The 23,143-nt window shown below is 40.6% G+C and overlaps 2 protein-coding genes across 8 annotated transcripts in view; one reads left to right on the plus strand and one right to left on the minus strand.

Moving 5' to 3' along the window:
* The window catches only part of fip1l1a (FIP1 like 1a (S. cerevisiae)), a 31,559-nt gene extending 12,683 nt beyond the window's left edge, over positions 1-18,876 (minus strand). Inside the window, exons 1-11 of one of the 7 annotated variants that reach the window (XM_020702870.3) lie at positions 18,578-18,874; positions 18,429-18,486; positions 16,922-16,980; positions 16,552-16,647; positions 16,328-16,443; positions 15,868-15,956; positions 13,533-13,626; positions 11,230-11,329; positions 6,123-6,186; positions 1,588-1,668; positions 881-936 (exon numbers count right to left, since the gene is read on the minus strand). In XM_020702870.3, the coding sequence (XP_020558529.1) occupies positions 881-936; positions 1,588-1,668; positions 6,123-6,186; positions 11,230-11,329; positions 13,533-13,626; positions 15,868-15,956; positions 16,328-16,443; positions 16,552-16,647; positions 16,922-16,980; positions 18,429-18,486; positions 18,578-18,641 (877 nt within the window). In that variant the 5' untranslated portion in view covers positions 18,642-18,874. Of the gene's footprint in view, positions 1-880; positions 937-1,587; positions 1,669-3,864; positions 3,934-6,122; positions 6,187-11,229; positions 11,330-13,532; positions 13,627-15,867; positions 15,957-16,327; positions 16,444-16,551; positions 16,648-16,921; positions 16,981-18,428; positions 18,487-18,577 lie in introns of those variants that run through there. The other 6 variants (XM_078945431.1, XM_020702868.3, XM_020702871.3 and 3 more) reach the window with 6 other exon arrangements.
* Positions 18,877-20,619: 1,743 nt separating this feature from the next.
* scfd2 (sec1 family domain containing 2) overlaps positions 20,620-23,143 on the plus strand; it is a 124,505-nt gene continuing 121,981 nt past the window's right edge. Inside the window, exon 1 of the mRNA XM_004067569.5 lies at positions 20,620-21,538. Within this exon, the coding sequence (XP_004067617.1) occupies positions 20,725-21,538 (814 nt within the window). The 5' untranslated portion in view covers positions 20,620-20,724. The remainder of the gene's footprint in view (positions 21,539-23,143) is intronic.

The following is a 23,143-nucleotide window of genomic DNA, read 5'->3' on the forward strand; positions in this document are numbered from 1 at the left end:
AGTACAACTTGCCTAAAGTTTAACACTTCATAATAAAAGTGTGATGTCATTTGTTCTTCAAGTGCGAGCAAACAGTAAAAAACAGTTGAAGCTTTTTTTGTATTTCGGTTTTTATCAGATTTTCTTCAATTTCAGCATAGCCCATTTCACAAGCTCTGCTAACCCAGAAGGATGACTTTCAATTTGACAGAAGAAAAATGTGTGGCAGTTTTGGAGCCACCATGGACCATGCCTAAGCCTGCTACAGGCCCTGCTGACACCAACTCAAAATCTGATTGGTTAAAGGAAGTGAATGTTTGACATTAGAAGGCCTTCAGAACTGATTGTGAAGGCCCCATTAGCTCTGACTCTGCCTGACAACAAAGGACAGCTGAAATGTGATTGGTTAATTGCTCCATTATGAAAATAAGTCTGTCTGGTTGCAGCATAACCATCATAAACTCAATAAAAGAGAATGGACAGAATATTTGGAATGATTTAATGAGTATGCATTGACAAAATATAATTAACACATGATTCAGATATTTGTTACGACTGACGGCCCACCACTGACTAAATCCATAGAAAGTGGATTATGGCAATTTTTTTAAAAAGTTAAGTAAAACTTTTTAAATTTTACAATACATTGATGACAAAATGTCTTTTTTGGTTAGATATATTTATTTGTGTGTATTTTTTTCTTTTGCTATAAGGAAATGTTTCTGTTTGTTGATTTCTGAGGAAGCTAAAAATGAGATTAGTTGACTGTTGACAGATCTCTGAAACAAAAAAGGATATGTGAATAACTCAGTAGTTGGTTGGTTAAAAAAAAAAAAAACTTTTGTTCTTCAGTTAGTTGAGTCTATCCACTAATATTTGTTCTGTCCTGGGGTGTCCTTACCTAAGGAACAATGGAAAAGTGGTTTGAAGGACATATCCGAGCCATCAGCTTGTCTGCTAGAATTTGAAATAAAGAAAGAAAATTGCCATCAGGAAAAATATGATCAACATAAATAGAGATTTTATTGAAAACAGAACAACACAAAACTTTTCTGAACCTTTTTTCAGCTGTGTTGTTCCTATTCATTTCCTATACTTTCCTAGCAGTCTTAATGAGAAACTTGACTTGTTTTGATTCTCTATTTCTAATTATGGTAAAGAAAACAGTTTCTGTGAGGAGATTTTACAGCTGAATCAACAGCAAAGAAGCAGTGGACTGATGCGTAAAATGATCAAAGCCATTTTGGAAATGTGCAGCTGTGTTTTCCAAGTGTTTGAAGTGACTGGCTCTGTGTCAGGACACAGTGTGTGCTCACCAGTCCACCAAAACGGATGGTGGGCATATTATGAATACAATCTGAGCCTTCTGTCTGCTCACGTGGCTTCAACATATACACCGTTTCCTGCTAAACACTTCCAAGTGGGCTGACAGTCAATTGGATGTGTGCGAAGGTCATCCAGTGACTCTAAGTTCAAAATTAGAACAAAAATGAATTCACACGTGAGCAGCCTGTTGCCACTGTGTATTCCTTTTGGTCTGGCAGACAGTAAACCGAGAAGCAGTTTATCAATGAAAAACATTGAATGAATGGAGTCTGGTGTGGAGACCTTGTGGGAGACGTGGAAGATGGGACTGTATGATGCCTGTCCATGCTTCCCCCATTAACCCATCCATTTTCTGCACACATGCTGTTCAGGAAGAAAGGCAGACGTAAAGAGAGAGACCAGTGCAACTCATTGTAATGGAATACCTACAGTAATGTACCTACAGTAATGTACCTACAGTAATGTCAGCGAAAATGAACATGGAGGTTCTTTGTGTTCTCAGAAGAAGGGTTAAATTTCAGATTTGATAAAGGCATAACTGTTTTTTTCCACATCTCCCTTTGAGCAGTGGCAACATGGTCTACATGTGTTGAAACTTATTTTTTGTTATTTTTAACACTGTTGTCTAAATTCTAATAAAACCAGTTCATGCCTTGAAACAGTTTCTCAATCAGGTCAATGTTTTAAAAATAAAGATAAATGAAAGACAAGAGGATCTAGTTTGTGCAAACTGTTTTCCCTTGAGGATCTGTATACAGAGGAAGTAAAGACATGAATTATTTTTTCAAATGGGTAATAAGTAAAGTTATTTAATTAATCAATAACTAAAGTAAAGTAATTCATTACTTTTTGGAAGTATTTAACCTAACACTATTCATGGACTTACTTTTCCTGAAATTCCTTAGGACTCTGTCAGCCACATTCTGTACACTTTCTGAATCATTTCCTTTCAATTTTTTTACTTAAACACAGATGTGCAGATTTACACTGATAGTCAGTTTTACTCATGAGGATATTAGCAGCAGAGACGCCTGGCATGACTTTGGCTTTCCAGATGCAGATGGATTAACATAGATCTGCAGTACAGCAGTTTGGTGTGATGAAGCAGATGAAAACACCCATCCAGGTGGTATTGCAACAGAGCCAGCTTTTCACTTTACTAAAGCAGCGCATGTTAATGTAAGTTAACACAATGCTGACTGGTATATCAAGCAGACATTAGCCCTCATGTGCTGCTGACTTGTGCCCTGCTCGTTCTCTGTAAAAGCTCCAACCCCCCTTTTGTGCAAAGTTCTGTGCTGTTGCAAGTCTACTGAACCCCCCCCCTCCCCCTCCCCTTGAGGAGCGCAAACTCCCATTGATCAGAGAAGGCGTCATGTGCAGCTTAGAGAGAAAAATAAAGGAAAAAATGGTGAAATAATATAGAACAAAACTTGTGTCTTTCACACCAAAGAGTGGCTCTAGTCCGGGGGCTCAGGAGCCGCATGTGGCTCTTTAGCGCGGCCCTAGTGGCTCCCTGGAGCATTTTTAAAAATGTTTGAAAATGTAAAAAGATAGAGGAGAGAAAGATATTTTATGTTTTAATACGGTTTCTGTAGGAGGAAAAACAAGACACAAACATTCTTAACATTTTCCAATACTGTAAGAATGTGTAGAAAAAATATTAAATTTCAACATTTCTGTCTACGAAGATTTGGGTCATCGTCTGCGACACACGTTTCTACCAGCAGGGCGGCGGACCGCTAAACAGGTGGCTGATGGAAATGATCCACCGTCAGTTCCGTGCATTGCTTGATGAAGTTGAAAGCGAATATTCTGATCTCCTGCTACACAACACAGTCCAATGGCTGTCCAGGGGTGACGTTTTGCGTCACTTTGTCATCTGTTTAGAACACGTGAAAACATTCCTGAAAAGCAAAGACCTGAACTACCCGCAACTGGAAGATACTGAGTGGCTGGAAAAGCTGCACTTTTTGCTGGATATGACTGTGACATACGGTTGTAGCCACAGATGCCCTGGGGCAGACTGACAGAGGCGTGGCTGCCAGTTCGCGCCTACGGCCCCTCTGACCATCACCGGAACATTCATGCACATTCACACACCAGTGGAGCCACACTGGAGGCAAGGAGGGTGAAGTGTCTTGCCTATGGACACGACATTTGGCTGGTGGGAGCGGGGATCGAACCGCCCACTCTTTGATCATTGGACGACCCGCTCAACCGCCTGAGCCACTGTCGCCCTCTACAGTACAGGGAAGAACTAAGAGAAGAGGATGCTGCTGCGTTTTACCCGTGCACTGACTTGCTTGGCGTTTGCACAGAAATCAAACTCAACTGTATTAATTTGATTTTATATACTTTACCTTTACTGTACCTTGTTTTCTTTTTTATAAACGCAGGCTGCGTTTTATTGCACTGTTTAGTTCCAAGAGAGGGGCACGTCATGCATGTTCCATTTAATTGTTTTTTGTTCGAATCCTCAAAATAAAAATGACATCAAAAATCGTATTTCTTTATTACATTTCTTTAATTTTATCAAAGCAATGAAACATAATTCATTGATATTGTAATGAAGTTGAACTTCAGCAACAGAGCAGTCACGTGACGCGTCGTTCTCCGCAGAATGCACTGCAGGGCAAATAAACATTTAATCGTTAATAATTCTCATTATGTATTTGTAGCAACTTAGTCATTTTGATAATAGGCTAATATAGCTAATATAGATACATATTGCATGTGTTGCCTTCATTATAATTCTTAAATAGGGCTTTTAATATTTTGCAGCTCCAGACATATTTGTTTTTTTGGTCCAAAATGGCTCTTTCAACATTTTGGGTTGCCGACCCCTGCTCTGGAGCAACCAACACATCAGTACTCTGCTCCGCTGCTCACCTGCTGCTCCTCGGGGATGAGAAGACTCTTTGCACAATCTCTTTTTGTCTCATCTTTGAGCCAGTTTGGAAAGCAATGTGACTGCAGCAATGAGGACAAGTCTGTACTTTGACCAATCTCAAAGCATATGTGCCAGTAACTTAATTTTTTTAAATTAAACTTCTTTTCATTTCAAACGAGACAAAATGTCAGAGCCTGCAAAACCTAAGTAACTAGAGTTTCTATCGTCGAGCAATTGTGATTAATTACCGAAATTTGAACTGTCATTCGTTACGTTCCTCCGTTACTGACAAAAGTAATTAAATTACAGTAATTTGTCACTTTGTGATCTGTTAACCCCAACATTGTCCATGAAGGATGTGAGGATTTGGCAGATTCACTGAGAAGGAAAAAACAAATAAAGATCAAAGCAGTGAGTAAAATTGGGCACACATTAGACACAGAAGACAGAAAAAGAGTCAGACCAAAGAAAGATGAAAAAGGTAAAGGAACAGGAAGCTGGTGAGAGACGGTTTGGGAGACCCAGAGCAAAAACATCCAGGGAACAAAAGCACAGCATCAAACAGAGCTGGAGAAAAACTTTGAAGCTTTGGGGTCTGAGTTCTGTAAATTCAGGCTGAAATGTGGGGGTTTGGTGGCAGTTTGGGACACCCATCAGAAGAGCTGAGTGGGGAAGATAAACAGGAGGCTGCAGAAAAAAACTCAGTTGTAATCTGGTACTCTACCTTATTTGGTTATTAGTTCAACATATAAAGATCCTTTCCCAAAAAATGTGAATATCCCGGAAAAGTGTATTCAAGTATATTTAAGCAGAGTTTCCCCACACCAGTTCTGGACATTTCAGCCCAAATCATGACTGTGGAGATTTCCCTCTGGACCTGCAGCAGCTCGGGTTCTGCTCCAAACCCTTGGACCTTGATTCCCAAAGGGAAGACAGACTTTCCTTTCATCAGAAACCAGGACCTTGGACCACTGACCAACAGTGCAGTCCTTCTTCTTCTTGGTCCAGTTGAGACGTTTCCTCCGTTGGTCCAGGCTCAGAAGGTTCTTGACCCGATGAACCCGACAGTTGGATCCCGTCTCCTGAAGGTGGAGGTTCTTGAAGCTGTTCCTCCACCTCAGTCCAGGCTTTCTGGAGGTCTGCAGCTCCTTGAATCTTGTCCTTTTGCTGATCCGCTGAAGTCTCTTTGCTGGAGCGTCTTCTCCTGCTCCACTTTGTCCTTCCATTAGACGTTCCGTTGATCTGCTTGGACACGGCGCTCTGTGAACAGCCAGCCTCCTTAGCCAGGAACTGTAGTGGCTTCCCCAGACTATGGAGGGGTCAATGATGGTCTTCCCCAGATCCAACCCAACTCAACCAATTGAAGGACATGTGGGAACCTGTGCAGCTGCTTGGAGTGTGGGAGATGATTAGTTGCTGAAAGTCAGCTGAAAACATTCATGTCCTGCAGAATTTGGACAGATTTCTAATTTTCTGAAATCTGATTTTTGAGGGTTTTAGGAGCTGGAACCTTTATGGGAAAACAATCAATTAAGCAGAGGGATCTAAATTTATATTCTATGAGGGTTTATATTTCTTGAATGGAACTATGCAATTTATTGCTTTCATGATATTCCAATGTTTTGGAAAGTATATCTCTATGGTTTTTAGTTATTTGAATCTTTTAAGACCATGATGTCTTTTAGAAACCTGTGATTTAGAGAAAACCTTATTAAAAAACATCAAAAGTCAAATAAAAAAAGAAAGAGTTGAGTATCAAAAAGCTGATATGCTGAGGTGTTCAGTATTAAGTGAACAGATAAGGTTAGGTTTATTAGGAAGTGAGGAGAAAAAGCAGTCATTGTTATGTTGTCTTCCTTTTTCCTTAATCAGAAGGTCTGTTGGTTTTGATGAAACACATGTTCATACATAGGAAGGAACTGACCTCAGAGCAGACATACAGAAGGAAGATCCATATCCTGATGCTGATCTTGGTTGGAAAAGAAAGGCTAAAAAATCAAAACAATTGACAATTTAGTCATTCACCATCTTTTTTCATGCCAACATTTATCTGTGGTTCCAGTTTACCACTAATTCAAACCAATATTTTACCTCTAAATTAGCAGATGAATACATCATCGTTTATAATACAATCCTGAGTCTTCTGTTATTGCTGTGATGGCACATTTATATGGTGCATCTGCAGAATGCCAGTCAAAAAAACACAGTCAAGCACCCCTAATCAACCACAGAAATGATGTCCTTTACTTTTTATGTGGGGCTTTGAAGCCATTCACATGGAAAAAGAACAACTTCCTACTTTTAGACATAGGGAAAAAGAGAGGGAGGGTGTAGTCATTTTAGTGCAAAAGAAAGCTGTGTTGGCAAAATTTAGAAACCTCAAATTTTTATGCGCCAGAAGAAGTAATTTTAGTGTCATTTCAGTCAGAAAAGATGTACCTACCCAAACACAAGCTGAGACAAAATTTAAATGATAAAACATGAAGACTTTCGCCTTCATAACTTCAACTCTGGGATTTAGCTTCCTTAGTTTGACTCTCAGATTAAACGTGTCCTCAACCCTTTTCTTAGAAAAGCAGACACTGAGGAGGAGAGTTTCATCCGTTGGAGGCTAAAATTAGAGACACTTTTAGCTGCTTGCAGACTCCTTAAAGGAAAAAAACAAAACCTATTTTTGTGGAATTCAGTGATTTCTCATTGTTTAATCATTTACCTGTAAAACGTTGAGCTCATTGGCCTTATGGCGGAGTGTGTGCCCTCAGACTGGAAGGTTGTGGTTCAAATCCATGATCAAGTCATGCCAAAGGCTATATTAGGTATGGTGAGAGTCTGGCGATACAATACGTATCCCAAATTTTATAACTGACAATTTACAATTTATAACATATTTTCTTTCTTTTTTATTATTTTTTAAATATGACTTTGAAAAAACTACCTGAATTTCAATGTCTTCCATTGTAATAAAATGGTCAAATTCAGTTTATTTAATGATCACAATGTTAAGCACTGCAACTGTATCTCATAAGTTGGGTTTACCAAAGCAAATTCATAGTGCTTTTATTTTGGTAACTAAAAATTTAGAAAGGGAACAGTCAACATTGTCTGATTTCCACAACAAAATATTTTTCAGTATAAGAAGAAAACAAAGAATGAATGTTCCTCAACCAATAAGTTTCTATTAGGAAAATAAAATGCTGTTTATTTTCAACATTGCTTTTTTTTTGGGGGGGGGGGGGGGGGGGGCACTGATTCTTTCCAGAAACAATATAGTGTGATGATGAGGCAGCATGACAGAATGAAGGAAGGTTGCTTTACTGTGACAAAGGTGCTTTGTTTGCAGCCACGCTTCTCACACACGGAAGTAAACCAATAATGCTCCTCGCCACGATGTCAGCCTTTCTTTCAGAGCGTTGTACACATCCCTCTGATCGATCAGGTCGCTAAACTAGAACCTATGGCTGGGAGGTTCTGCAGAACTTTGGCCCGTGTGAAACCAAATGCTGTAGATCACACTCTATTGCCTGAAATGTGATCATGCCCTGGTTGTATGTGCTCAAGCATGGCACAAGCTACATTAGGGACACATGCTATGCACACATGCTGCACACTGCACACACTCACTGCCAACAAACACTAAACACACACTGCACACTCACACTGCACACAGACCACACACTCACACTGAAACTCAGCCTGCACAATCTCACTTCACACTGCACACACTCACTGCACACAGAACTACACACACACATTGCACCCCCCTCTGCACACACAAACTGCACACACACACTGCTAAAGCTGTGACGGTGTGGGATTTTTGATCACCGTGGTGATGAACCAGCAGGGGACGCGGCTGACTTCAGCCCCCACCCCCCCCCAAAAAAACACAAAATCCGCCAGGGGCCGCGTCGCAAATTAATACAATTACAACACAGTATTCTTAATTAATAAATAACAGTAACAACTAACTAACTAACTAATGAACTAACTATATAGGTGTTGTAGAATGACTGTATGTGTGTCAGCGCTGCGTGTGTAGGAGGAAGGAGCGTGCACAATTGTGTTGGGGGTGTGTGTTGATTCTTCTGCAGTGGACCGTTCTCTAGCTGCATGCGAGGCTTCACTTGTGCTCTCTGGTACAGACATCTCCCCATAATATTAGATATTGCCCAGTAATAAACGAGACTGCAGACACTTTGTCACCTTTCCGGTAGCCATGAAGCCTGACATCCATGAAGAACGCGGGGCAGGAAGCTCCGCGTTTGTTTATACAGACACGTAACGTTGCGCTGCACAAAATAGTTCCCAAACAAAACATGTAGTAATATTCATGGAAATCTAATAGTGCGCATTCATGTTTGGTGTTACAGAGTGAAGGAGAACAGTAATCCCCCCCCCCCCCAACACAAAATCCTCTGGCGGGCAGGCGTGTCGCGCACTCAAGAACGCAGGCAGATTATGATGGAGATGCATACAATGGAGATGAATAATTAGAACGCAGTAAATTTGTTTTATTTCCTCGCAAGACGGAAACTACTGTTGTAGAATGAGGATGTGTTATGCTGCTGAAACCGCGTGCGTGTGTGTAAGAAGAGGGAGTGCGTGCAGCGCAAGAGGGAGTGAAGGGGAATAGTATTAAAAGGTTTCCCCCCTTGAAGTCTGAACACAGGAATAGCAGAGAAAGTAAATTATCAGCAAAGACGAATGTGTTTAATGTGTTTATCATGGTTCCAATCATGCACAAACTACACACACTCACTGCCCACTCACACAGCACACAGTCACAAAACACACACACTGCACACACACTACACACACAAACTACACGCACACTGCACACACTCACACGTACTGCACACACACACTGCACACACTGCGCACACTCACACTACACACAATCACTGCACTCAGTCCCTGTACACACAGCTGAAACACACACTCACTGCACACACACTTCACACTCACACTGCACACTCATGCTACACTCCAATAAACACATGAGATGACTCTCTGCTAACTGACTGCACATGAACGACGCAAAACCAAGATCCATCCTGCATGCTGCACATGGGGGTGCGTGTGTTTGGGTACGCAGTTTTTTTTCCTGTATATTCTTCAGTGAGAGGTTGATGAGGCCTGGAATTTCATGGTTGCCATCACATGAGAGTTAAAGGCAGAGGGCTGATTGCTGCTGACTGTAATGGCATGGGTTCCTTTTGATGTGACTGTCAATCAAGACTCAGGCAGTGTCGTTTTGACTGAGCTTATATTTTACCCTGAACCACTGACTTCTGTTTGCAAAGAAGAAGATGTCAATGTATTATTTACTATGTTCAAGACTTTTCTCTTCCAGACTTTTAAACCAGAGAGTCCACATGGACAGATGTGCATAAATTTAGTTAAAGCATCCTGTCGTTGGTTGTTTATAGTGTAGCTGTTAAGTCTGGACAAAACAAGCTACTATGTCTAAATTTTAAAACCAAGGCTCAGCAGATATTTTGATGCACTAATATAAAAGAAAACAAGGAAAGTATTGATTCTAAAATTTGTTCCTTTGGAAAATATTGCAAAACTAAAACGGAACATTCGATCTAGTCTTGATACTTGTGCTATCTGAGTCTCTGCTTTGGTAGCTGTGGTGACCTACAAATTTTTTAAAGAAAATGAGCATCGCAGAGCACAAACAATACCCAAGCAACCTGGTAATAAAAGCCTTTTGCTTCAAACGTGTGCCTATCAGAAGCAGTACACTTGGAATGTGACCTCACTGACAAGCAAACAAAAATGAAAACAGCCCCCTCTTTTCCTCTACCCTTGCTCTCCACGGTCGCTCTGTTCAGCACATTTCTTACGCCGCAATCTGCAGAGCCAGCACTTTTTTTTTTTTACTGAGAGCTATTTTTATCAAACTATACATTTACATCACAAACAGAGGAAGATCTAGTGACTTAAAGAAGGGGAGTGACTTGGACAAAAGCTAAGCAAATACACTTCAAAGCTGTAGTCTGCAGGATGTTTGATATTTTGGTTTTAGCAGCACCCCTAGTCTAGGTTTGTTTCAAATTATTGGACTGTTAGGAGAAGGAAAGGGGTCTATTTTGAAACCTTTGAAGACAAAGATATGGCATGTGCTCAGCAGTGAGCTTGCGCCAGGGAGCCAATCTGGATTTCCATATGATTTATGACAAAACCCAAGAGGAAGTCTGAACACTGACAGGCCCGGAGGGCTCCATCCTGAACGGGACTCCAAACACCTGGCTCTACAGGTTCCAATCTTACACTCTTCTCCTGCTTCCTAAATAACACTTTATCTGTCCAGTTATTACATCAACTGAAAAGAGACAATGGAAGGGCATTCCCCAATTTACCTTACTGATCACACCCCCTTAAACCTGTGTCGCACTGCCACTATGTATATTTGGTGCAAAACTGGTCATATGTGAACACGCGTGGAAAATGTCAGAAAAGATGTGTTTTTTTTGTGAAATTTCACAGACGTATTACGAAGGAACCATGGAAGAAGTACGAATAAACTATGCAAAAAACATGTGAATTAATGTAGAAGATGAACATTGCATGAACCTTATTGAGCTGTTAATATGTAATTCATTAGTGATTAGTGTGTCAATAACGTAATTAAACATCAGTGGTACATGCGTGAAAAGTCCATTTGACAAACGTGCAACGGTCGTGGAAAGCCACAAATTTGCGTTATTTTCTCGTATGAGATTTATGTAATAATTGCATATAAACTACGTAAAATACATGTAAACTGTAATTCTTAACGGACCCAATGTATTGTACAGCTTATAACCAAATTCACGTGGAGACCTGTTGGACGAGACCCTCGACAGACATCTGCACACATCAATGAATGACAAATGCAAGAAACACTTAAGAACTACGTATATCACGCATGGATCATATAAGACCTAAATTTCATATGTGGCAAATGCACAAAAATTAGACAGTGGCTTTGGCAGAGCCTTAAGGAAAACATGTTCATTTAGTCTGTCAGCAGAGTGACTTACATCGTGGAGGGACAAATGGAAAGAGAATGCTGGTTTTGGCTTTACGGCGCTGATCCAAAACAGGGAAGATGTTCTCTTTATGGGAGGAGTCAATGACATCCTGAAATGCAAACGTGGGATGATTAGAGGGGGTAGAAACATTTGGAGTCACTGTAACAGGATGGGATCACACGTGAAGTTCAATGTGACAAAAACCATAAAACGTGTTTTTCTTATGTAAAACTCTGATTGAGCATGGTGGCACAGTGCGTGATGCTTTCACATCAACACTGTTTGCATGTTTTCCCTGTGCACGCGTGGGTTAGCTCCGGACACTCTGGCTTCCTCCCACTGTCCAAAAATGTACTTCATAGGTTAACTGGTGACTCTGAATTGTCCCTAGGTGTGACTGTGAGTGTATGGATGTGTGCTTGGACGTGTGCTTGTGTGCCTGTGTTGCTCTGTGACGGACTGGCGACTTGTCCATGGTGTACACCCCACCTTCGCCCAACAGTATTTTATTCATTCAGGTTATGTTGAATGCTAGGAGGCTTTTCCAGGATCAAGAAAATGTTTGGTTTGATCAGCAAATGAATGCTGAAAAGTTTGGCACCCTAATCTAGGTCGGTTTGTTTTCACACTGCACTTTTGAGAGCAGACTGTCTGCCTGAAGATCTCACCTACAACGGGCTACAGTGGCTGAAAGGAAACATTTTAGGGAGAAAAAAAACCCAAGAGGGGAAAGAAGACCCTGTCAAATTGGTTTTCTGACCTTAAACTGTAAAGTGCTTCCATATTCTTCATATTATTCTCCGTTCTTTGGTCTGCTGGATTGCCCTGCTGCTATTACACCTCAACTGATTACCAGGGTTCACGCGCATGTGAGTGGAGATCTAACATCTCAGGTGGGTCTTGTCACTATTCAGAAAAGCTTTTGTCACTGATCAAAGGAAGAGTACCACCTGGTCTACTCCAGATACAAGTAAAACACCTTCACTCCCTCCTTGTGGCGGTTTGAAAGCAAAGGTAACTGAGGCCGAGTCAGGCCAGTGGCTTTCAGACAAAACCCCATTTACTTGAATGTAAAACTGCCCAATCTGAGGAAGAAACTAACATACAGTCTGACCCCAAAACAATTTGACATTTTTGGGTTAAATGTTTCACCATTTTATTTTATGTCAGAGACCCAAGTTGCACATTTGTAGCCGTTTTACTAGACAGTTAACGGTCAAGTTTTCAGCTTATGTATGTGTATACGATTGACTGTATATGAGAACTGGACTGAGTGACCCCTCCCCTCCAGGTGTTCCAAAAAGGAAGTCCCTGCTGGTTCCAAGAAGCCAAAATCCCATGGACTTCTATAGAGAAAAAGGCAGCTGTTACTCATTCTATTGGTCAGAATAACCATTCTGTGTCTGATACCCGTTTTTAACATGTTCTTGAAAATCATAATTTATGTCATATTTTTTCTGTAGTTCAAGCTATAAACCAACCAATCAGATGCCTCAATAAAAGTATGGGGTCTTTTATTTGAAGCGTCTGATTGAGAGTTTCTCCCAATTGCAGTGGTAGGGGTTTGGAATTCCAACAAGCTCACTCCTGATTAGCCAGAGTGGTTGCCATAAAACATTGATTGTGACTGATTCGTTCCAATCACTGCTTACTGAAGAGTTCTGGTTTCTGCATGGCAACGTCTGTATCACAAAAAAATGGCAACTGAATTGACTTCATTTTGTTGAAACCAGAAGCAAGTCATTTGACGTCACACTTAATTGGTATAGTTCTCATATTCAGTCAGCGGTGCGAACCAATAATTGGCAGGTGTGTCCTGTGTTGGGATACCACAATTCTTGCTTTAAAACCAAACTGTGTGTTCCACCATTAAACTATATCATGGGGTCAGTGAATTGTAGCATTTCTACTGCATTTGCATTTGTTTACATTGAACGTGTCAAACATGTATGCTGTGCTAAATATCATTTATTTTATATTCCAGTGTTGCATTACACCAGGCTTAGTACTTGCTTATTTGCAAATAATAATACATATTTCCACATTTTTAGTTTTTGTAACACATGAATCAAATGTCAGACTGAAACAAAACCGTGACCCAAAAATTGAAGTTTAAACAGAGTCGGGGTGAACGTGAATCATTGCATCCTAGTTCTGACAGATGAGAAACTGGCTCCAGGTAGAGCCAATGCAAATCAATGTGTCACATGACACACAGTCCATGGCCTGCACAGTCCGGTGAGAACAGATCCTTTTAGCTGAGAACATCATTGTAAGAAAATTCCCTTGCTGGGTGCACGTGCACACTTTACCTGGGCTTTGTTGGCTTGATAACATGGACTGCTTTTCCCTCTGCTCCTGGACCCAGCGAATCCTTTAGTCACGCCAGCACTTGCCTTTGACTTTCTGTGGAACAGGTAGTGCAGTAAATGATGAGCATGCACCACAGAGTTAACAAAAACATGTTTTATGCAGAGAGAAATGCGGTTACAAATGAGGTGGTTACAAATGAGACTTTTGTAACCACAAATCCTATTTCAGACTTTCCATAAAATACAAATTACAAACATATGTTGTACTGCTTTGCACTCATAATATTTTAAAAATAGCCCATCATTTTAGCCGAATCTTTTTCCTTTGTGTCCCAGCATAAACCACTACAGGTCCATTATTGCATTAGAACTTCTTATGTGGGTCATCTTGCCTTTTTCACAGAGCAGCCTTTACTGTCCTGATCTGTGTGCCCTCACCCACACTGAACACACCCGCAGCACCACATAGATGGAACACTAACCTCTTTCTGTCGCTGCGACTTAGTCAGCAGCAGAGAAAAATCCCTCAGAAAAAGGGCACAGCAACTATGTTTAATGGCAGCTTGTTAAAGAACTGCTTGCTGCTCCTTAGGGCATCTGTCACTATTGCTGCTCCAGCTGTTAGCCAGAGGTCGGCTTAAGACACATTTTCTAAGAAAAGCTCAAGATTATTCCTGCGGACCACTGTTGTGGACGGTATGAAGCTGTGGTTGACATCATCAGTTTCAGGTCAACTGATGCAACATAAAACTTTTACAGCAGCATCTTGTCTGCTTCAAACCATGAGGAACAACTTCTATTGGGTTACAATAGGAGAACTGTTATCATACATGCAGCAGCTTTCTCTCTGATGCAGACAGCAGCTCCATCTCACCAGGAAGAGAGGATGACGCTGCACTGCATTCAGGCTCATGACCTTGCCTGAGGGGTAACCTTAAAGTCCACTCCAACTATATTAATAACCATTGTAAGATTGTTCCCAGTGGCCTTTTAATTATGATTATGCTGTTTTCTTTAGCCACAAACAAAAAGCTTTTCATTTTTAAGACATATTTCCTGCAGAGATACAAAAATGGCAGCAACATCAGATCTATCCAGCTGTACAGTTTAGATCCAGATTCAAGCTCAGACCAGGAAAGCAGACATTCATGGATCTACAGTATTTGTCTGAGAGTGGATGATCAGAATGGAGCAGAGCAGTTGCTGCGTATATGAGCCTTTTCAAACCGCTGGTTTTTGCAGTTTTGATCTTTTATATATGTCCTCCATCATGAGAAAACTGCTATAAGAACATGTTAAAAACACCAAAAGAAAACTATTTTGATCAGAGTGGTTCTTTAACAGAATTACTGCAGGGTAATGGCTAAAAACGCGTAACAAAATGAAATCGCTGGTAACGATTTTACAACAGATCAAGATGATCGGGATGGGAATTTAATGATTGAAGAAGACCTCAACTAAGATTGTGTCTTTGATTAAGAATTTTCATTTATCAAGAACAAGAAACGTTATCAAAATATGTTTTTGGTAACTTTAAAGACACCAAAAATATTCTCATTTAAATGTGAATGGAAGATTGTTCTGTTTTGTTTTTGATGATTCTCTATTTCAATTGATGTTCAGTTCATGTGACCTAAGCCAAATGCACTTGAGAGTGGAAAACCTTTCATTGTATTGTATCAAATTGTGAGCTAAAACTGTATTAAGCTAAGTGAAACCCTCGTAGAAGGGGGTGGAACGGCGGAAAACTTCCCTGAAAATAAAAAATGAATGAACAAAAAGACGACATTTTAGGAATAACAGATGTTTGGCTCTGTATGCATAAGATGAGAAGAATCTCCAGTATTGGCATGAATGGGGTGATGTGCAAAGGTGACTTGCACACCAGTAGAAGATACCCGCGATGCACAGAAGCATCAGTGGTATCGTGGACGCTACCACTACATCAGAAAAAAAGAAAAAGACCATTTATCAAGATTATGTTCCTCAGAGCAACATGATTATTTGTGCAGCTTGTGTTCATAGAAACAAATCTGTGTACCTCAACTGTAAGTTTTTGCTTAAACAACTTTATCATGCTGAGGGCACAAGCAAAAAAATGGATCTGAGCTCTGAGCTTTTCACCAGAGGAGAAACACTGCAGGACGAACAATGAGAACTAGGTCAAGCTGAGTCACAGCAGATGAACTTAAAATCTTCTTCCTTTAAAATTTTTAAGGCAAAATATTTTAAGGTTAGTTGCTTGGACTCAACTTCAAGTCAACGCCAACTGAGTGAGTGAGAACCTTAACCAACAACTGCCCACTAGGGAAAAACATCCAAATGTGTTTCAAACCTGGAAGCTGCAGGAGATGGTTTTCCTGAGAAGAAATTCTCAGCAGGAACAGACGCTCCTGCTTTGACTCCACCACAAGTTCTCTGAGCCTGCAATGAAAAACCCACCAAATCTCTGGCCTCCTTTCTTCTCTGTGTGACTTCAATGCTTATTTCCAGAGCAGTATCAGACAGACCCGTCCATCAATAGAGACAACACTCCCAACAGTCACTAAAATAACTTAAAATGGGATTTCAAAATGTAGTGAAAAGTGAAAAGCAGAAAGACAGTGATAAGCAGACTTTGCTTTACAACTTTCTGTCTGTCAATAGACAGATAAATTGAATTGTTTAAGTGTACATTGTGGGTATTTCTATCATTATTAAAAACATGAAAATATGTTCTAAAATTTTGATGCATATTTAAAAGGCGGATTCTTAATAAATTGATCTTAAATCATATCAATAATGTTTTTTCTTACCGTATTTTTGATCTTTTGGCTTCGTTTAAATGCTTGTAGTTTAGTCTGTTTCTTACAGTAGGCTTTCCAAGTTTCTTCAGTAAAACCATAGTTAAAATAATCAGAAACATTTGCATCTGAAGACAAAGCATAACAAGAAATCAGAAACGTGAGAAGAGAACCAGAACATCCATGCTTACAGTAGGTAGAAGAGTTTCCAGCTTAGATGATGGACATCAACTCACTGGGTTCATTCCAGGGCTTTTTCTGTAACGACTCTTTGGTCTGGACACTTTTTTTGATGCCTTGGACTTTCTTTAATGGACACAGTTTTGGAGCCTCTGCAGATAGTTCACATTATAATCCAAAAAGGCATTTAGTCAGATTTACATGAGCATACTCATGTCACTGTTGTGACTGCGCAGGAGAAGAACTATGATGCTAGAAGTGGGAAAATTGTTGTTTTAAATTCATATCAGCAGGTAGTGCAAGCATTTGAAGGATGACTGTTTATGTTTTGTCTGGAAAAAGGACACTTTAAATATGAGAGTTTCAATTGCTGTTGAGGATTTTTTGTCTGAAGAGTACTGTTGTTTTCTGGGGCATCATTCTTACCAGCTATGTTTGTCCTCCTTTCAGCATGAATCTCAAGATGCACACGTGAATGTTTTGGGCTGTAAGAAACCAGATCCACGTTAGCCACACGGTTAGTATCAAAACATTGGGGTTTGAACAGGATTTTTTTTTTCAACAATGTACGTTTTGGATCAAAACAGTCATAGTACCACGAATGTGAAAAATTCATGTTATGTAGGCAATAGATTGATGTAAACAAACTACAAATGTTTAGAAAAATCAAATGCATTGCAGTATGTGAGAACAGCAGACAAAAAAAGGCAGTTGGAAAATGTTTGTGGCTGTCATGTAAAAGCTGCAATCAGCAGGCCACATGCCTTCCTGCTCTGCTCCATTCTGATAAATCCACCTGCAGACAAAACGAAACATGAAGGTCTTTGTTTTCCTGGTCTGAGCTGGAATCTGGATCAGAACTGGACAGCTGGATGGCATCAATATTGCCCACCATTTTCTTTGAGCCACTACTGTAAGGTTGGGAGTTTGAAGGGCTGTGAGCGTAAATAGATGGATGATGGGAATATGTGCAGGCATACTCTGAGTCTGTGCCAACAGTCCCGCCCATAACTCAGAGGTCAGTTTCCAATGAACTCCTGCCACTCTGCAGAAACTGTGTCCTAAAGGTTTTTGGATTTTGGCTAAAAACAGCATAATCATAATTAAAAGACCACTGGGAATGCTTTGAAAAATAGATCAAAAGATGATTGTGTGTGGGTGTTTAACTGAAGCATCTCCAGGCATGGACATCACATTTTGGGTTTTCTTACTATAGTTAATTCTTCTTAACTGTGGCCTTGTAAAACACAAAATAAAAGTCATATGAAGCATGAGCGGGGGTCCAAATGAGTGCAGAGTCCTGTCTCTCCTTCAGTGGATTCACATCAAGAACCCAAGGCAGAGCAATGCTCTCCTGTTACACCCTTTACTGCTAACATCTCAAATTCAGTTTTCCATAATTGGAAACAAATGCCAGCAAACATAATGAATATCTAATACTCATGACTGTTTCACATGAGTGGCTCTGCTGCAAACGGCATTGTTCATTCTGATGCAGATGACTGCACTTTCATTGTTAATATAGAATAACATTGCTGTGCTGTTATTGCCCTTTCTGATTGCAATGCCATAATTCATGCACAAAATGTAGAACCTTATTGTAACAAATGTCCAACTTTAAAAGAACATTTGGATGATCATGAAGGCTTTTTTATTATGCAAAAAAAGTGTTTCATTACATTCGAGATTTTTTTAAAGAAGCCTTCCGATCAAAGAGTGATTCAGTCTCTGAAATCATAGTCATTATTTTTACACACAATATCATAGGCAAAACGCTTAAATCATTTCACCTTTTAAATTCTAAATGAAAAGGTTCAGAAATGCGTGCAGGAGGGTAGATGTGACGGGCTAGCTGGCCTCATCTGCTCTGGACTTCTTATAATGATCCTGTCGGGTATGGATTGGAAAACTTTGGCAGCTTTTGTTTGCATACCTGGGAGGCATCGGAGTCCTTTCTGTCTCACCTTTCTCCTCTTTGAGCTCATAAATAACTGCGGAAAGCACATGCATGGAGAACAGATTTAACCACAGCCTGTGAAAGTACGAGCAATGACGTCACCGGGAAGCATTAGGATGGAATACGTTGGTAGAGTTTTCCCTCCTCGTCCTCGTCAAACGCCTCCGTGGAGTCGGCTGATGATGACATTTTTTAAAGATGATCTAATCTGAAATAGTCTGAAACGTCAACGTAGAAATAAGAATCGAACAAACTAACGGTCACGGTAGTGGTTTCCAAGGAAACAAACGGTCTCGCGCTAGATAACAGTTTTCCATTATTCGGTTTTCCATGAAGCGCTGTTGTTATCGTCTAGTGAAGTGTTTTTATCATCCGGCTACTTGGTCTCCTAACCTTTTTCTTCACTTATCAAGCTAAAAGATAATTTTGCGACAAACAGTTTCTTTTTTGCCGAGTAAGTAGATAAAAATAAAATAAAGTTTTTCCTTGTTTTTTTCTTAAACTTTATCCTAAAAATAAATACGACTCAATAAATCAACATTACGTATAAATACAAACGTTTAATATAATAATTAAACGTTTATAATTTAATATAATATAATATATCCCCCGTTATATAATTTAATATAACGTTTAATATAATTTAATATAACGTTTAATATATATATATATATATATATATATATATATATATATATATATATATATATATATATATATATATATATATATATATATATATATATATATATATATATATATATATATAATTTACAAGGGTTAAGAATGAATAAGTACAGAATGATTACCTACAATTACAGATTTAAACAATTTTATCTTGAGAACAAATTTCAAAACGTTTTAAAGTTTTTTTTATGCTTAAAAGAGCCAAATTGAGACATTTTGGATTTCCCTAGAAAACGTGAACATATGAGTGTAAAATTTGGCAAGGAGTAGAAATTTAGTTTATTCATTTAATAATTTAACTTACACCCGTCTGGGTGTTTGGCTGGACTTCCCGGTGGGCGGATGCCCTCTATCTTCTACACCATGCCGGTGTCGGGGGGCCCCAGCCACCGCTTCAGCGGGGGTCTTGGTGTGGGGACGGCCGGGCACTCTCCCTCTTTTTACTTTCCATCATCCACCTCAGTAGAACATAAACACCCACCTGAGCACAGGTGTCATCTCACCTTTACACAAACAGTACTGTATGTGTGACGGATTGAAATGCCTTACATGTGTTGGTTTGTGTGCGTATGTGTGTCTGAACTGTAGTTGTGTTGACATGATTGTATGTGAAGATTTTTGGAGCCAACAGGTATGTTTGTGACACTTGAGTATGTGTTGTGGACAGGCCCCGCCCCTTTTGACTAACATTTACACCAGACAGTAATGAAGATGATCCTCCAGCATCTTGTTGCTTAATGATTCTACCCCCCCCCCCTCCCCCCACTACCACCACCACCGTAATCATCCTCCAGATTTCCTTAACTCTATACTACCACGCAGGAAACCAGGGTTCGATTCCCGGAGGGGGATGAACAATGGTACCGGGGGCAATTATCATATCAATGGCGAGCAATTAACATCACCCAGTGAGGGCCCTTGGGCAAGACCCCTAACGCTACTGCCTCCTGAGCACGGGTTGGCGGCAGCTCACCACCCAGGGGATGGGTCAAATGCGGAGAAGAATTTCCCTTTGTGGAATAAATACAGTATATTTTTTTAAAAAAACTCCCCCTTCTCCCCCTTTCTTCTGTGCCCTTACCCCTGTCCATAACACCCCTCCCTTCTTTCCTCTTCATCTTTTCTGTGCGTTCCAACAAAAGAAAATGATACAAATATAATTAATATTAATAAAGTTCAGCCTAAAATACAAAAGTGCCCACCTAGTGTGTTAGAAGATCCACAACTCCCCGTTGTAACAGTAAAATTTGTCCAACACAAGAGGCCTTCAGCTCCTGTCTGTCTGCTCAGCTGCTGGACAAGTTAGAAATAATTCACTTGCATTTTTCTATGTTGGTGGAAACCAAACAATGTTTCCAAAGCAAAGAAAACGACAGTGTCAATGTGTGACAAAATAAAGCTCAGGTCCTCCTGGGAGAAAAAAGGGACATGACATGAGTGAAAACCTTGGGATACCATAGCAACGCTTGAATGACGTATAAATCCTGCGACTACTGCCACGTCACCCACAAGAGACGTGTGTTTGTTTTCATGTCAGAAGCTGTTCCTTTTCCGCTGCATTCAGCAAACACGCAGAGTCCCCGCCATGTCCACTCTGGAGGACTTCACCCAGGTTCCGCTCCGAACCTGGGCGCAGGTTCTGTCGAAGGTGAAGCAGGCGGTGGTGTTCATGGACGACAGGTGCGCCGAGGCTCTGCACTGGAGCGGAGGCTTTGCCGCCGTGCTAGAGGCTGGAGCCAGAAACGTCCGACAGTTCTCCAGTTTCGAAGCGTGCGGCGTCCACGAACCCAAAGCGGTGTTTGTGGTGAGCAGCGTGCTGAAGGGCAGGACGGCGGACGTCATCAGAGACGTCCTGGCTCTCAGCCACTTCCAGTACTGCGTGGTGTTCACCTGCGTGCCGCACTCCGCCCACCTGTTCGCCAACAACGTGCCGGCAGAACTGGAGGGCACGCCGGTGTTCGAGCAGTTCGAGGAGAAGCTCTGCGAGTGGATGGGAAACATGAACTACACGGCGGAGGTCCGGTACGCCCCCGTGCTCTTTGCGCCGGTGTCGCAGCAGCTGATCCTGGCGCCCGCATTCGCTCACCTGTTTCCGCTGCTCCCGCCTGATTTACGGGCGATAAACGCCAAACGACCCGAGAAGAAGAAGCTTGGAGGCCTGCAGGACGTGGACATGAGCGCGCTCCCCCTGGAGCTGCAGGTTGAAGTCCGGTCTCTGGTTTCTGCCCTGAACCACATGTTTGAAAGCACAGGGACGAGAGAAGAGAGCTTTGCTGTGGGTCCAATGAGCCGCATCATCGCAGGAGAGCTGGGAAGTCTTCCTCAGGCCAAAACCCGGAGGAAGACTGCTGCAAAGAAGGCTTCCATCATCTTTGTGGACCGAACATTGGATCTCACAGGTAATGACACGCCTGTTGAAGCCAGGGGTCTGCAGCGCAGAGAGCCATTCACGTTTATGTCTGACTACAACCCAGCAAGAACCACGGAGTCTGTTCAGACTCTGATTTGTATTTATGTTATTGTTACTATTGGGGAACAAATGAAAATAGTCATAATAAACAATAAATAGCCCGTTTTTCATAATATGAAATAGTTCATAACTTTTAAATAAGGTTCACATGACTTTGTTTAAAAATAAAAGACAACTGTACCATAAGGATCTCAGTGCAGCAAACTTAGTAGTAGGGATGAACCGATCAATCAACTTAATCAGTGAACTGATTTCTATTCCTACAATCCAACCAGATTGAACTATCTGAGACAAGTTGTGTATTGAATCAACCTAAACTAATATAAAATCATTAAACAATGAAATAAATCTATTGTCACCAATATTGGAAAATACCATTGGATTAAGATAAAAGGAGTGTATTTCACTATAACCTAAAAAGGACCAAGTGCATCAGTGGACAACACACATGTGATGACATCATCAAACACGGATCAGTCCATCATTCCAGTCCAATGTGTGGACAGACTTTGAATAAAGTCATGTGACCATCCAGTGTCTAGAATGTTCTAAGAATGTTCCCTTTGGATTCTTTGGATGTGGAAAAACAACAGAGGGGAACTTTAGGAAACAAACATGTGAATGGATTTGACATTCATTCTAGTTTACTTGTTTGTTTGGACACAGATTTCATTTATACTTGATGATCTGGAAGAAATCCAAGAATCTGGAAAACTGTTCAGTAGCAGGAATTTCTGTCTGAGTCTCACTGCTGGAAGTTTGGAGAAAGATGATCTGGATCCATTTTGTTCAGAGAATCGGATCGGATCATTCAAAATCAACCAATAGAAACAATGAATCGTATCAGTGACCACACGTTTATGATATAAACAAATCATTATAGTAGTAGGTAGTACAATGTCAGCAGTAAAGAAATAATAAAAATAAAGCACTTTTTTTTTTGTTACTATTTATTCATCTCAGTCAAAAATGTGTAAATCTGAACTAAGTGACCCTTACCGTTATTTTTGGACCACAAGGCCAACTTCAAACCCTTAAGATTTTTCAACAACAGAAAATTGGTTTAAAAGTTTCTTATGTAAGAATTCTCGTTGTGCTTATTCCCCTCAAGCTGACTTTCTATAATACACAGAGCTCCAAAATCTGTCGAAATTATTCAGTACGACTTTGATAAACTACAAAACTGCAACACTTGATTGCTTATTGAAGCATTATGGGTACTGTAGTCAGGAGCGTGGCAGAGTGATACGTGCTGTATTTCAACCGTCTGTGAAAGAGCGGACTAAAGTTGAACTTACCTCGACTGTTTTGTTTCCCTTAAGGCAACATGTGGCCAAAAATGTTACGTTTTCAAATTTAAGCCATTTTTCTTGAACCACAGTGGAGGGGGTCAAAGAGCCACATGTGGCTCCAGAGCCTCAGGTAGCAGCCCCCTAGTTTAGTCAGTTCCAGACTCAAGTGAGGCCTTCATTTACTGAAGCTGACACTTTTCAGTTTCTAAAGCACAAAGTGACTTTGAAATCCCCCATTTCTC

This window comes from Oryzias latipes, chromosome 4, assembly GCF_053564925.1.
Source record: "Oryzias latipes strain Hd-rR chromosome 4, Olatipes_Hd-rR_3.1".
NCBI classification, from domain to species: Eukaryota; Metazoa; Chordata; class Actinopteri; order Beloniformes; family Adrianichthyidae; genus Oryzias; species Oryzias latipes.